We start from the raw sequence: 13,583 nt of genomic DNA, 5'->3' as shown, positions 1-13,583 counted from the left end.
AAAGCAGTTTTGATATCTCACCTTTTCTCAGAAAACACAAGTGGAAATTAGGCTTAGCGGTATCATACATAGCAAGATTCTGGGTCCACTTCTTGGCTTGTGGGCAAGTTATCTGTGGGATAGGGAAACATTCATCCCTTCAGTAGACTGAAGTTGGACAAAGTATATTAAAGGAAGAGATACTGAGGGCAGGAAAAGGCTAATACTAAGAGGATTCAGCCCCTGTGAGCTGGGGATCAGAAAGATGGAGTGCAGGAATGATAGTTTCTTCTATACAGGAGCTTCTTGGTGGGAAGTGGGAGCTAGTCTTGGGCCCTGGAATTTGGGTGGAAGCTAGGGGTAATACTCAAACTGAGTATCCTTTCTATGAGTATAGGGCTAGGGATGTTGCTATGAGGTTACTGTAGTCCACACTTTTAGTCCTTTCTTCTCAATCTCCCAGGCCCCTTATGCTCAGTGCCTGATTCTGCGGCACTGGGGACTTGTGCATGAAGTACCTGAACCCATTCTACATCCTCTACCCGACTCTCCACCTTTTACACACTCAGAACCCCTTAGAAGCCCGCCTTTGATAACCCTTTTATTTGTCAGGATAGAGAGAAATTCAGAGAGGAGAGGGGAGATAGAAAGGGAGTGAGGAAGAAAAACACCTGAAGCACTGCTTTACCCTTTGTGAAGCTTCCCTCCCTGCAGGTGGGACTTGAACCTGGGTCCTTGAGCATGGTAATATGTGAGCTCTAGCAGGTGCACTCAGCCGGGTGTGTCACCTGGCAGCCCTGATTACCCTATTCTAACCTCCCTCCCCCAAATCCATCCCCCATTAAATGACCTCATACTATTTATTCTCCCCTTTACCCCTACCCCAAAACCAGGTCGAGGGATTCCAAGTCAATACCCACTCTGAGGAGAACCCCCAGTTAACACTCCCCTCCCCCCAGAGGCTGGGTGTGCTGAGGCCCCGCAGCCCCCCTAGTCGGGCTGGTCCCTGGTCCCATCCTGGCTGAGTCAGGCGGCAGGAACTGGGCGGGGGGGCGGCGCCGGGAGGAGCAGGAGTCTGAGCCAGAGTCGCGGCGAGTGAGCGCAGAGCGAGTGCGGAGCCCAGCTGCGCGGGCACTGAGCGGCCCCTGGCCGGCGGGGACACTGGGGTCCAGCCAGGGGTGGGGTGGGGTGGGGGGCTGTCCGGGACCAACCATGAATGCTAAAAAAGGTAGGACCCTGCATGGGGCTGCAAGGGACCCGGGGTCAGGCCCTTGGGGTGCGGACCCGCAGGGTGGGTGGGGGTGGGCAGGAGCTCGCGGCTCGCTTGCAGGGGGCGGTGGGGGGAGGTCTTCTGAGGATCCTTCTGTGCTAGGCGCGGCTGGAGGTGTGGGTCTGTGACTCAGTTTCTAGGTCTGAGCCGCTGGAGAGGGGAGGGGGCGGGGCATTTCTCGCCACTGCGCATCCCCCTCCCCCTTAGGAATCCCCTGGCACCTAGAGTCAGGAGGGCTCCTGTGTCCGGTGCCCTGGAGTCCAGTGGGGGCTGGAGGGGAGCCGCTTCAGCGAGGCGGGCGGGTCTGGGAGCCAAACCCGCTCTGGCCAGGCCTGTCGGGCAGCTCTGCTGGGCTCGGAGCGCGCACCCCGCCCGCGCCGTGACCTCCCGCGTCCTCCCGGGGTGGGGGCCGGGAGCTCCGTGTCCTCTGAGCTGGAGGGGGGGCAGGTCATGGGCAAGGCTAGGGAGCCTGCTCTGCCCCGCCCCCCGGTAAACAGGCGCTTCCGCACATTCTTCACGCGCCCCGCCCCTTTCCTGCCCCTTCCCAGCTCTGGAGGGTCCCCCACGCGACCCCCCTTCCTGCCCCTGCGGCAGGCGGAGCCTGCACCTCGGCAGGAAGTGGGGGCCAGGCCGAGGCCACGCTGAGTCTGAGGCCGAGTCGCCAGCGGCCGCCCTGTCATTAGCTCCCCGGCCAGCTGGGTTGTGGGACTCCCCGGTCCCAGTGGACTGAGACACTGGGGGCCGGGCGGCGGGGAGGGGGCTTCCAGGGCTCGGCTGGCACTATAGACCCGCCCTCGCCACCCCCAGGGAGCCCCAAGCGGACTCAGTCCACGATGTCCCTGTCGGTGCGGCCACAGCGCCGCCTGCTCAGCGCCGGGGTCAGTAGAAGCCAGTCCTTCGCAGGCGTCCTCAGCAGTCACAAGCGGGGGCCCAGGTACGCAGTGGATGGGGGGCTAAGGGATCAAGGAGTCGAGTCGGCTGGGGATTGGGGCTGGGTGTGCAGTGAGGGTCATGGGGTCTCCTCCTTGCCCCACTTCTGAACGCAGCCTCTTCTTCAGGAATTTCCCAGCTTTCAGTCCCCCGGGACCTCCACGGAAACCCCCAGCGCAATCCCGAGTGGCCAGGATGTTTTCTGTGGCGCACCCAGCCCCCAAGGTCCCGCAGCCCGAGCGGCTGGACCTGGTGTACACTGCACTCAAGCAGGGCCTGACGTGAGCAATTCCCCCTGACCTCTTGTCTCAGGATCTCTCCCCAAACTCTTTCTGCTAGTAGGAACCTGCCCCAGCCCCTCTCCCCACTGCCTGCACCCTGGCAGCTGGAGAGGCCTGAGAGCTGAGCTAATTCTTGTCACCCTTTCCCCCCAGGGCCTATTTGGAAGTACACCAGCAAGAACAAGAGAAACTCCAGGGGCAGATAAGAGAATCCAAGAGGAATTCTCGCCTGGTGAGTGAACGGTTGGCAAGGATGCCCTGAAATAATGCCCTTTGCCCTGGTGATTTGGGGGCTTCATTCATAAGGCCAGCTTTGGGTGACATCAGGCTGTTTTTTTGGAACCCCTTACTTAGTGCAGGTGCAACTAGAAAGGGAGAACTCAGGAAAGGTTAGGAAGAGCCTATCAACAGTTTCCACAGGCTATCCACACTTTCTGTCCCAGTGCCGAAAGCAGTGCCAGTCCAAAGTAGCCTCCAGTGGGGTGGCTCACACCTCCACAGATGTGGACAGCAGGGCATTATACAGTAATGGCACCAGGGGAGAGTCTTGGTATTCTTGGGGTAGAACTTAGGGCTTTCCAGAAAAGGAAACACTTCTGTTGGGTTTTGAGGAGTGAACAGGAGTTTTTTGGTAGAGAAGAGTATGTATTAGGAGGCACAGAACTGTCTACTAGGTTGCAGAAAAGGGGCCAGAGGGGCCAGATGGTGGCGCATGTGGTTAAGCACACATATAACCATATGCAAAGAATCCTAGTTCAAGCCCCTGTTCCGTACCTGCAGGGAAGAGACTTCATAAGCAGTGAAGCAGGTTTGTAGGTATCTTATCTTTCTCCCGCTCCATCTCCCCTTCCTTCTCAATTTTTCTCTGTCTTGTCAAATAAAAATAAAGTAGAAAGAAAAAGAATGGCTGCCAGTAGCCATGGATTCCTAGCGCTGGTACTGAGCCCCAGCCATAACTCTGGTGGCAATAAAAGAAAAAGAAAGAAAGAAAGAAAGAAAGAAAGAAAGAAAGAAAGAGGTCACAGAGAAGGGGTCCCAAGAAAGAGATGAGGGAAGAATACTGAAAGATCTTGAGGCCCAGATCTGTTACCAGCACCCATTCGGGACCAGATGAAATAGCTCACTTGGATAGTGTGCTGCTTTGCCATGTGCACATCAGCCCCCACTACACTGAGGGAAGCTTTGGTGCTGTGGCCTCTCACTCTCTTTCAACCTGTCTCAATCTTTAAAAAGAAGAGTGGAATGGCAGGGGAGACAGCATAATAGTTATGTAAAAGAAAAGACTTCAGTGTTGAGGCTCCAAGACTCCAAGTCCAATCAGTCCCCAACACTACAACAGGCCAGAACTGAGAGCAGTGGTGTTGTGTACTTCTCTCATTAAAATGTATTTTTTGGGAGTCGGGCTGTAGCGCAGCGGGTTAAGCGCAGGTGGCGCAAAGCACAAGGACCGGCATAAGGATCCCGGTTCGAACCCCGGCTCCCCACCTGCAGGGGAGTCGCTTCACAGGTGGTGAAGCAGGTCTGCAGGTGTCTATCTTTCTCTCCTCCTCTCTGTCTTCCCCTCCTCTCTCCATTTCTCTCTGTCCTATCCAACAACAACAACAATAATAACTGCAATAAAGCAACAAGGGCAACAAAAAGGGAATGAATAAATAAAATAAATATAAAAAAAATGTGTTTTTTAACTTATTTTTTAAAAAGACTTATTTATTCCCTTTTGTTGCCCTTGTTGTTTTATTGTTGTAGTTATTATTGTTCTTGTCGTTGTTGGATAGGACAGAGAGAAATGGAGAGAGGAGGGGAAGACACGGGGGAGAAAGACAGACACCTGCAGACCTGCTTCACTGCCTGTGAAGAGACTCCCCTGCAGGTGGGGAGCTGGGGGCTTGAACCGGGATCCTTAAGCCGGTCCTTGCTTTGTGCCACCTGAGCTTAATCCGCTGCACTACCGCCCGACTCCCTAAAATGTATTTTTTAAAAGGAGGATCCTGCAAGAAATGGGTTAGTCCTGCTACAGTTGGAACAGCTGTGGACTTTGGTGTAAAGGGAGGAAAGATTTGAAGGAGATGAGCTAAGTGAGTCTGGTAAGCAAGGGCCCCTGCTGGAGTACTTCCCACACTTCCTAAATGTCTTCTCTCATTTCCTCCTGCAGGGCTTCTTGTATGACTTGGACAAGGTGAGTGTATAGATAATAGTGTTGGAAGAGATTGGCTCATAGGGACGGTAAAGAGCCCTGGGTCTCAACCCCCTTCTGACGTACCTCTCTCCCAGCAAGTCAAGTCCATCGAACGCTTCCTGCGACGGCTAGAGTTTCATGCCAGTAAGGTACATGGTGCAGAAAGGGGTGGGAAGTAGGGATCACAGGTCATGGAGGGGAGTGTTTGGCCCTGGGTGGGAAACCCCAGTAGTGAGTCGTAGTGACCCACCCCCACCCAGATTGATGAGCTGTATGAAGCATACTGTGTCCAGCGACGTATCCGGGATGGCGCATACAACATGGTCCGTGCCTATAGCACCGGGTCCCCAGGGAGCCGAGAGGCCCGAGACAGCCTGGCTGAGGCCACTAGGGGGCATCGAGAGTACACTGAGGTGAGTGATGGATGAATTGATACTCTTAAGACAGGCCTGGGGTGTGGCAGAGCTGATGAGGGGATTGGTTCCTGACCCCCTCCTGTTACTGCTTGTCCCTCCCAGAGCATGTGTGTGCTAGAGAGTGAGCTGGAGGCACAGCTGGGCGAGTTCCATCTCCGGATGAAAGGTACTGATGGGGGTGGAGGGGTGGGGGGGTGACAGGTGGTGGGTGGTAGGGAGGAGGAAGTGTGTGCCCAGACTCCTCAGTCTGGTTCATTTCTCCCCCTCCTCCCCCCTCCTATTCCCAGGGCTGGCTGGTTTTGCCAGGCTGTGTGTGGGTGATCAGTATGAGGTATGAACACATGCAGGGAAGGGCTGGGAGGGAAGGGTCTCAACACCAAGGGCCATCTCATCCCACCTCTTCCCCCAGATCTACATGAAATATGGGCGTCAGCGTTGGAAACTTCGGGGCCGAATTGAGAGTAGTGGCAAGCAGGTGTGGGACAGTGAGGAAACCGTCTTTCTACCTCTGCTCACGGAATTCCTGTCCATCAAGGTGATGTTTTTGCCCAGGAGCACAGGACACCATGACTCTGTGATTCTGTGACCCTGAGGCCCCTGCCCTCTGTCCCCCAACTAGTTCCATGAGCCTGTAAATGTATGTCTTAGTGACCTATATGGTCCTATAATTTCCTCATACTTTGTTTCTTTGAGGACAATCTTTATGATGCCTGTGACCTCGTGACCATGAAGCTGTCTCTGACCCTCAGACCTTGTAATATTTTGACTCCCTGGACCTCCTTGAGGCTATGACTCCCATGACATCAGTTACCTTCCAAGCTTAGACATCTGTGGTCCCCATGCTCCCAGGCAGCTTTAAGCCTCCATAGCCCCATAGTCCCCAAGAACACCAAACCCTGCATCTTCCTTGTGGTTCCTTGACTCTGTGACCTTCACATAAGGTGTGTGTGAATTCAGACCTCTGTTCTCCCTGGATCATATGACCCCTGGACTCTTGTGACCCTGGAATGCATTCTTGGCTACAGGTGACAGAGCTGAAGGGTTTGGCCAATCATGTGGTTGTAGGCAGCGTCTCCTGTGAGACCAAGGACTTGTTTGCTGCTCTGCCTCAGGTTGTGGCTGTGGACATCAATGACCTTGGCACCATCAAGCTCAGCCTGGAAGTCACTTGGAGGTTGGTGGGACTGAAGGACTTGGCAATAGGGTGGGGCTGTTGCACCTGCAAATAACCTTTTTCCTGTGCAGTCCCTTCGACAAAGATGATCAGCCCTCAGCTGCATCTACTGTCAACAAGGCAGCCACAGTCACCAAGCGCTTCTCCACCTATAGCCAGAGCCCACCAGATACACCCTCACTTCGGGAACAGGCCTTCTATGTGAGTCACAGCCCAGTCTTAGGCTCTGCCATCACCCAGGGTCTCCCTGCTGGTGGTCCTAAACTGTGTTTTCCTCTCTCCCAGAATATGCTGAGGCGGCAGGAGGAGCTGGAGAATGGGACAGCATGGTCCCTGTCATCTGAATCTTCAGATGACTCATCCAGCCCACAACTCTCAGGCACTGCTCGCCACTCCTCAACTCCCAAGCCTCTGGTGCAGCAACCTGAGCCCCTGCCTATCCAGGTCGCCTTCCGTAGGCCTGAGACTACTCCCACCTCTAGGCTCTTGGATGAGGAGAGAGCTGTGGCTCCAGCTCTGGTCAATGGGCATGCCCCCTATGGCCGGACCTTAAGCCACATCAGTGAGGCCAGTGTGGATGCTGCTTTGGCTGAGTACCCAGTGGAGGCTGTGAACCTGGAAAGCCCAGCCCGGGAACCCAGTCTGCTTGCACATCCGGATCCCAGCCCTGAGGAGCACCCTTGTTCTGTCCCTCCTGTCCTGGACCCTGGCTATCCTGCCATAAGCCCCGCTGTCAATAAGACAGGTCCTGCCCACACATCTACAGACTCTGTCCCTTCAGCACACGTAGACTCAGTTCATAAAGAGGCTGACTCTAGCTCTTCTGAGCTGCCAGGCCCCACCTGTATCACTATAAACTCCACCTCTAGTGCCACAAGTCTTACCCACAGTGCTCCGAGCCTCACTCACACTAGCACAACTTCTTCCCACAAGTCCACAGTCTTTCCTGTTACTGCTGCAGGCCATACCCTCAGTACTACAGGGCCAGTCCAGACCACTACAAGTTCCACCCACAAGCCAATACTCTCTCCCCTCCCTACTGCTGGTCCTACCCACACTACTATAGGTCTAGCCCGGACCACCACAAGTCCCAACCACACTGACACAAATACTGTCACAAGCCCCAGCCATAAGTCTATGATCTCTACTCTTAGTATTACAGGTTCTGCCCCCAGTGGCACAGGCCCAGCCCAGCCCACTGCAAAACCCATCCTCACTACCACAAGCCCCACCCACACTGCTGCAAGCCCCACTCCCCAAGCCTGGATATCAGCTAACACCACTACAAGTCCTATCCCCATTGCTAAGGGTCCAGTGGAGACCACTGGGAGCCCCACCACCCCTGTCACAAGCCCCACCCATACAACTGTAAGTCCTTCCACTTCTATAGACCGTGCCACTCTCTCCAGTCCCTCTGCACAGACAAGCCCCACCTTTGCAGGCACTGATTCCCTGGGTCCCCTGTCCAGTAGCCACCCAGCCTCCATTGCCTCCACTCGGGGGGATCCTGTAGCCCCAAGCACCTCCTGCCCAAGTCCTGTCTGCCCCACTCAGGAACCCCTCATAAGCCCTGTCCCAGATGCCCTAGAACCCACTCATCAGAGTGCAAGCTGCTTTCCCTCACCCCAAGCCCCAGTGTCGCAGCATTCAGACTCAAGCCTGGCCACAACTGCTCAGGCCCCAGCTCCGGGGGCAGCTGGAGTGATGGGGGACAAGAGACTGGAGGAGGCACTAGGGGCGCTAATGGCTGCCCTAGATGACTATCGAGGCCAGTTTCCTGAGTTGCAGGGCCTGGAGCAGGAGGTGACCCGACTGGAGAGTCTCCTCATGGTGAGGAGGGTAGGGCAAGGCTTTGTGGCATGGAGAGGGCATCCAAGCAGTGGCTGCAGCTCTGACTTCCCTAATAACCTCAGCAGAGACAAGGCTTGACTCGCAGCCGGGCCTCTAGTCTAAGCATCACTGTGGAGCATGCCCTGGAGAGCTTCAGCTTCCTTCATGATGATGAAGAAGATGACAGTGGTGGTTCTGGGGACAGGTGAGGGGGAATAGATGAAGCTGGGATAGTGGGAGAGGGGAGGTGAAGGAGACAGAAAGGGGAACGGGTGGCTGAGGTGGGGCTAGAAGCAGAGCAGGAAAACTAGGAGTGGGCGGGGAGGAGGGAGGGACTAACAGTGGGTGCACCTGTGCTTGCCCCTCTTACTTATCCATGTGTCCTTGACGCCTGTGTTCACAACCCCTCTGTAGCCCCCGTGCTTCTGACCACCTTCTTCCTCGTCCCAGCAATGTCTGCCTCCCATGCCGGTCCCCATCAGCTCTTGAGTCTCCAGCTCCTCCTGTCTCCCTTGGCCTCACCTTGGACCTGCCCTATGAGCGAGTGCCTCCACCCTGGGCCCCCCAGCATCAACCCTCTCTGTCTCGACCCCGGCTTCCCCGGAGAGCCAGGCCTCTTGGCTCTCTATCCCGGACTGGCCTTTGTCGATGCCTACTTGAGGGTCATGTCCGGCCCCTCCTCCCTCCACTGCTACCCAGATTACGGTCCCGTGTCCAGCGCCATTTGGGTCACAACCCCTTGCAGTCCTCATTGCGTAGACCATCCTGCCTACAACCTTTCTACCGCCCATCCCAGCTCCGGCGGTCCCTGCGGTCCTAAACTGGAAGTGATAGAGAGCAGACTGGAAACTCACTACTACTATCTGCTGGGCCTGGCTCCTTGCTCCCTCTGGAAGTCCTCTGTGAACTTACCCATTGTCTGTTGTCTGTGCATCTTTTGTTCTTCCATTCTAGGATAGGGAAAGCTTAATAAATACACATTGGTGACCAGGCGGTGATGTGTGCTCCTGGGGTGATTAACCCCATTTTTCTCTCAGGCCCCCAAACAGCCTGGAGCCTGGGACTGAGGACACCCTGGACTCACCCAGTGCCCGCTCCCTCAGCACGGAGTGCCCAGCTCTGGACGCTGCATTGGTCCAGCACCTGAACCACTGCAGCCGCCTCCTGCTGGTGAGGCTAGTGGTATTCCCCAACTTCCCTTTGCAGCCTAGACGACCCTCCACTTTTAACCCCAACCCTCCAGTCCTCTGAGTTCTACTCCCCACACCCCCTGACCATGGTATCTCTTTCTGAATGAACACCCCACACTGACTCCTCCCAACCCTTCCCATGTGCATGTGAGGACTTGTAGTCCCTGGGCTCCCATCTTCCCCAAGCCTACCTTGAGGTCTGAGTTACTGGCTGCCCCTTATTCTCCAGAAACTTGGCACATTTGGTCCTCTGCGCTGCCAGGAGGCATGGGCTCTGGAGAGGCTGCTTCGAGAGGCTCGAGTGCTCGAGGCAGTGTGCCAGCTTAGCAGGCAATGGGAAACCCCTGCCACCTCCGCCCAGGAAGGTAAAGGCATGTGGGCTCTGGCTGAGGGTATCTGCCTGAAGCTCCTCCCTTGCCCCACTCATGTGTGAGCTTGTCTGTACCCCAGCCGACTCTGCTGCTGACTGTTTCCTGTTGACTCCTACAGTGGTGCAGTTTTCAGCTTCTCGACCCGGTTTCCTGACCTTCTGGGACCAGTGCACAGAGGGACTCAGCCCCTTCATCTGCCCTGTGGATCGAGTGCTCCTCACCTTCTGCAATCAGTATGGTGCACGCCTTTCCTTGCGCCAGCCAGGCTTAGCTGAGGCTGGTGAGTGGGCAGCCTGCCCGCCCCTCTGCCCTCCTTACTCAGATAGATCCTATAATGGGGACCTCAGGGAAAGCCTGCTGAGCTCACACAGACATGCTAAATACTAAGCTGAGCGTGGCAAGAAGCAGTGACAGCTCATGCCTTGGTGTAGAATGACCCAGATGGGTAGGGTTCAGACAGAGTTGGGCTGGACTGGGCTGGGGGGAAGGGGGAGGTTGGGCCTGAACCTGGAATGGGCACATTCTCCCATCTAAAAACCTGTGTCCATCCAAACCATAAGCCTGTGACACTGCCTCCCACAGTGTGTATCAAGTTCTTGGAGGATGCCCTGGGACAGAAGCTGCCCAGGAGGAGACCACAGTCAGGCCCTGGAGAGCAGCTCACTGTCTTCCAGTTCTGGAGTTATGTTGAAGCCTTGGATAGCCCCTCTATGGAGGCCTATGTGACCGAGACTGCGGAGGAGGGTGAGCCAGTTGCCCTGATTATAAAGTGGGCTGAGGGCTGGAGAGATGGCTCATTTGGTAAGGCATGTGCCCTGCCATGTATGCAGCTCAAGTTCAAACCCAGATGTCTCATGCATACCAACACCCAGACAGGAGAAACTCCAGTGCTGTAGTATCTTCTCCTCTCTCTCTCTCTCTCTCTCTCTCTGACCTAGAATTGGTGAATCAAGCATGGTTAAGGGCCTGAGTTAGCAAAACAAAACAAAACAAAACAAAAAAAAGTGGATTGACCCAGTAGATGGGTCTGAAGGTCTATATGATGGAAGCATACAAAAAATGTGTTCACCCTAAGGAAATCCTTCCCCTGTCATCTTGTCCTAATAGCCCTCTTCTTTCTTCTCTTTTTTTTTTTTTTTTAATTTCTCTATTGGGGGAATTAATGTTTTACAATAGACAGTAAATACAATAATTTGTACATGCATAACATTTCTCAGTTTTCCACATAACAATACAACCCCCACTAGGCCCTCTGCCATCATGTTCCAGGACCTGAACTCTCCCCCCGACCCACCATCCCTCTTCTTTCAGTGTTACTGGTGCGCAATCTGAACTCTGATGATCAGGCTGTTGTGCTGAAGGCCCTGAGGTTGGCGCCTGAGGGACGGCTGCAAAGGGATGGGCTTCGAGCCCTCAGCTCCCTGCTTGTTCACGGAAACAACAAAGTCATGGCTGCTGTCAGCACCCAGCTCCGGAGCCTGTCACTGGGCCCTGCCTTCCGGGAAAGGGTGAGAATTCAGCAGAGCTCAAAACAAAGGCATGGGGGGGTCCCATGTTCCCCATGTCTGGCTAAGCTTGCATTCCCAAACTTACCCAGGCCCTGCTGTGTTTCCTGGACCAGCTCGAGGATGAGGATGTGCAGACTAGAGTGGCTGGCTGTTTGGCCCTGGGATGCATCAAGGTGACCCCATGTCAGCTCATCTTTTCTCTGCCTTCCCACCCTCCCTGTGACTGGGGCCCTGGGGGCCTCACCCACCCACTCACTTCAGGGCACCTCCTTACCTTATAGGCTCCTGAAGGCATTGAACCCCTGGTGTACTTGTGCCAAACAGACACCGAAGCTGTGAGAGAAGCAGCCCGGCAGAGCCTGCAACAATGTGGTATGGCTGGGAAAATATGGCTTGAGTAGAATTCTGAGACATTTTGGCTGATAGGAGTAGGTGAAATGAGGGTCCTTCACTGCCTGCTGGGGAAGCCAAGCTGAGTAGAGGGGAAGAAGGGGGGTGAGGGTTACAAAATAGCTCATTCAAATAATGTGCAGCTCTGCCTTGTTCATGACTTAGCTTCAGACCAGGCTTCCTACCACTGTATTGGAGGAAGCTTAGGTTCTAGTGTCTTTCCCTCTCAATTCATTTTTAAAAAATTTTTTCAATATTTAATTTATTTATTATTAGATAGAGACAGAGAAACTGAGAGGGGAGATAGGGAAAGAGACAGACACCTGCAGCTCTGCTTCACTACTTGGAAAGCTTTCCCCCTGCAGGTGGGGACCAGGGGTTTGAATTCGTGTCCTTGTGCACTGTAATGTGTGTGCCAGGCGTGCCACCTCCTGGCCCCTACCTTTATTATTATTATTATTTATTTATTCCCTTTTGTTGCCCTGTTGCTTTACTGTTGTAATTATTAGTTGTCTGTCTTCGTTACTGGATAGGACAGAGAGAAATGGAGAGAGATGGGGAAGACAGAGGGGGAGAGAAAGATAGACACCTACAGACCTACTTCACCACTTGTGAAGTGACTCCCCTCCAGGTGGGGAGCCGGGGGCTCAAACTGGGATTCTTCCGTTGGTACTTGGCGCTTTGCGCCATGTGCGCTTAAGCTGCTGCGCTACCGCCTGACTCCCGGCCCCTACCTTTCTATCTAAAGAAGTCATCAAGGAGCAAGGGTCCAGGTAGTGGTACACCTGATTGAGTGTACATGTACAGTAGCTCGGTTTCAAACCCCTGGTCTCCACCTGCAGGAAGGAAGTTTCAAGAGCAGTGTAACAGTGATGTGGGTCTTGCTCCCTGTCTCACCACCACTCTCAACTTCTTTTTTTTCTCTAACCTGTCAAGTCAAAGAAAGAAAAGGGGACTGGACAGGGAAGGCCCTGGAAACAGTGTTATGTTATGCAGGCCTGGAGATCTATCAATAGTACTGGTGGCAATGGGGGGGGGGAGAAGAAGGAGGAGGAGGGGAAGGAGGAGAGAAGAGATGAGATGGGAGGGGTGGGATGGAGCCTAGGTTCACTCCTGACCCCCATCCTCATCTGTTACAGGTGAAGAGGGACAGTCTGCCCATCGACGGCTGGAGGAGTCACTGGATGCCCTACCCCGTATCTTTGGGCCAGGCAGCATGGCCAGCACAGCATTCTAAACTCCCTCCACAGGGTCCCTCCAACCCCTTTTCAGGGCTCACTAGACACTGGCAGGGAGGCTGAGGGCTGGCTCCATACACCTCTCCCCCACAGATTCCTATCAATGAAAATCTAATATATTATTCTGTTGCCCCTGGGGTTGGTAGAGTCAGTGCCTGCAGTCAAGTGCCTCCCAGCCTCAGCTCAGCACACTTGCCACAAATCAGTGTCTAGGCCTGGTCATCTGCCTCTGCCCTGCCACGTCCCTTTGTTTGTATTTTATTTACAGAGTTTTACATAAAATTAAAAACAAAAAAGCCTTTCTTAATGTCCTGCTTTGGTAGACTCCCCCCTCCCTCACCCTGAGTGTCTGTGTGAAAATGAACCCAGAAGTAGGAACTGGGCTTAGAGAAAAGGACAGAAGAAGGTGGTGGGTGTTACTCCAGGATTTCAGACTGGAGTCCGAACTGTAAAGGTGGCATAGAGAACACACAAAAGGTGCCAGTTTAGGAAACAACTGGCAGCTCCAGGCAACCCAAAGGCATAGAAAAAGACAAAGCAGGAAGTGGTGTGTTGGTGGCTGGAGTTTTGGACCACTAGGGGGCAGCAAGACCATACCAGTCTACTGAATCTTGCTTCAGCCTGGACAACTTTCTATAGAGGGTGCTGTGAACTAGGCACTCCTAGAGGCCTGGGTATCAAGAGAAAGGAGAATGGCTCATGGAAGAGAATGGCTTGGGCCTGGGAGGCAGATGACCTGGATGGTATAACCCGAAATTTTAAGTTCCTTCTCTCCCCAAAGCTGCTTCCTCTCTGAAATATAAACTTAACCGATCCCTATGGCTTGCTGC

General features: G+C 54.2%; 2 protein-coding genes across 7 annotated transcripts in view; one reads left to right on the top strand and one right to left on the bottom strand.

The window, feature by feature from the left end:
* The window catches only part of AGRP (agouti related neuropeptide), a 69,165-nt gene extending 67,115 nt beyond the window's left edge, over positions 1–2,050 (bottom strand). For both annotated transcript variants that reach the window (XM_060185329.1, XM_007517733.2), the window contains exons 1-2: positions 1,471–2,050; positions 22–112 (exon numbers count right to left, since the gene is read on the bottom strand). The gene's annotated coding sequence lies outside the window, so the exon portion shown is untranslated. The remainder of the gene's footprint in view (positions 1–21; positions 113–1,470) is intronic.
* RIPOR1 (RHO family interacting cell polarization regulator 1) lies at positions 1,059–13,054 on the top strand. Of its 5 annotated transcripts, none has more exons than XM_060185326.1 (22): positions 1,060–1,207; positions 2,057–2,183; positions 2,308–2,460; positions 2,614–2,692; positions 4,613–4,636; positions 4,732–4,785; positions 4,897–5,049; positions 5,155–5,218; positions 5,340–5,383; positions 5,462–5,587; positions 6,165–6,226; positions 6,298–6,427; positions 6,512–8,056; positions 8,140–8,261; positions 9,094–9,226; positions 9,476–9,611; positions 9,736–9,897; positions 10,200–10,361; positions 10,929–11,125; positions 11,215–11,298; positions 11,407–11,497; positions 12,655–13,054. In XM_060185326.1, the coding sequence occupies exons 1-22, from the start codon at positions 1,192–1,194 to the stop codon at positions 12,750–12,752; spliced, it is 3,762 nt and encodes a 1,253-aa protein (XP_060041309.1). In that variant the 5' UTR covers positions 1,060–1,191; the 3' UTR covers positions 12,753–13,054. The 5 variants fall into 5 exon arrangements, with proteins under 5 accessions (XP_060041311.1, XP_060041310.1, XP_060041309.1 ...); XM_060185325.1 differs by having other exon boundaries at positions 6,078–6,226; positions 8,143–8,261; XM_060185324.1 differs by having other exon boundaries at positions 6,078–6,226.
* The last annotated feature ends 529 nt before the right edge of the window (positions 13,055–13,583 follow it).

The sequence above is a fragment of the Erinaceus europaeus genome, chromosome 2, assembly GCF_950295315.1.
Source record: "Erinaceus europaeus chromosome 2, mEriEur2.1, whole genome shotgun sequence".
Lineage (NCBI taxonomy): Eukaryota > Metazoa > Chordata > Mammalia > Eulipotyphla > Erinaceidae > Erinaceus > Erinaceus europaeus.
The sequence above is the reverse complement of the archived record's forward strand: the minus strand, read 5'-3'. Positions and strand labels throughout refer to the sequence as shown.

What these genes read in the sequence shown, in the direction of transcription:
- RIPOR1 (XM_060185324.1), top strand. An exon ending in AGCCTGGAAGTCACTTGGAG is followed by an intron (nt 6,227 to 6,297) that starts GTTGGTGGGACT and finishes TTTCCTGTGCAG; the next exon opens with TCCCTTCGACAAAGATGATC. An exon ending in TGGCCCTGGGATGCATCAAG is followed by an intron (nt 11,299 to 11,406) that starts GTGACCCCATGT and finishes CTTACCTTATAG; the next exon opens with GCTCCTGAAGGCATTGAACC.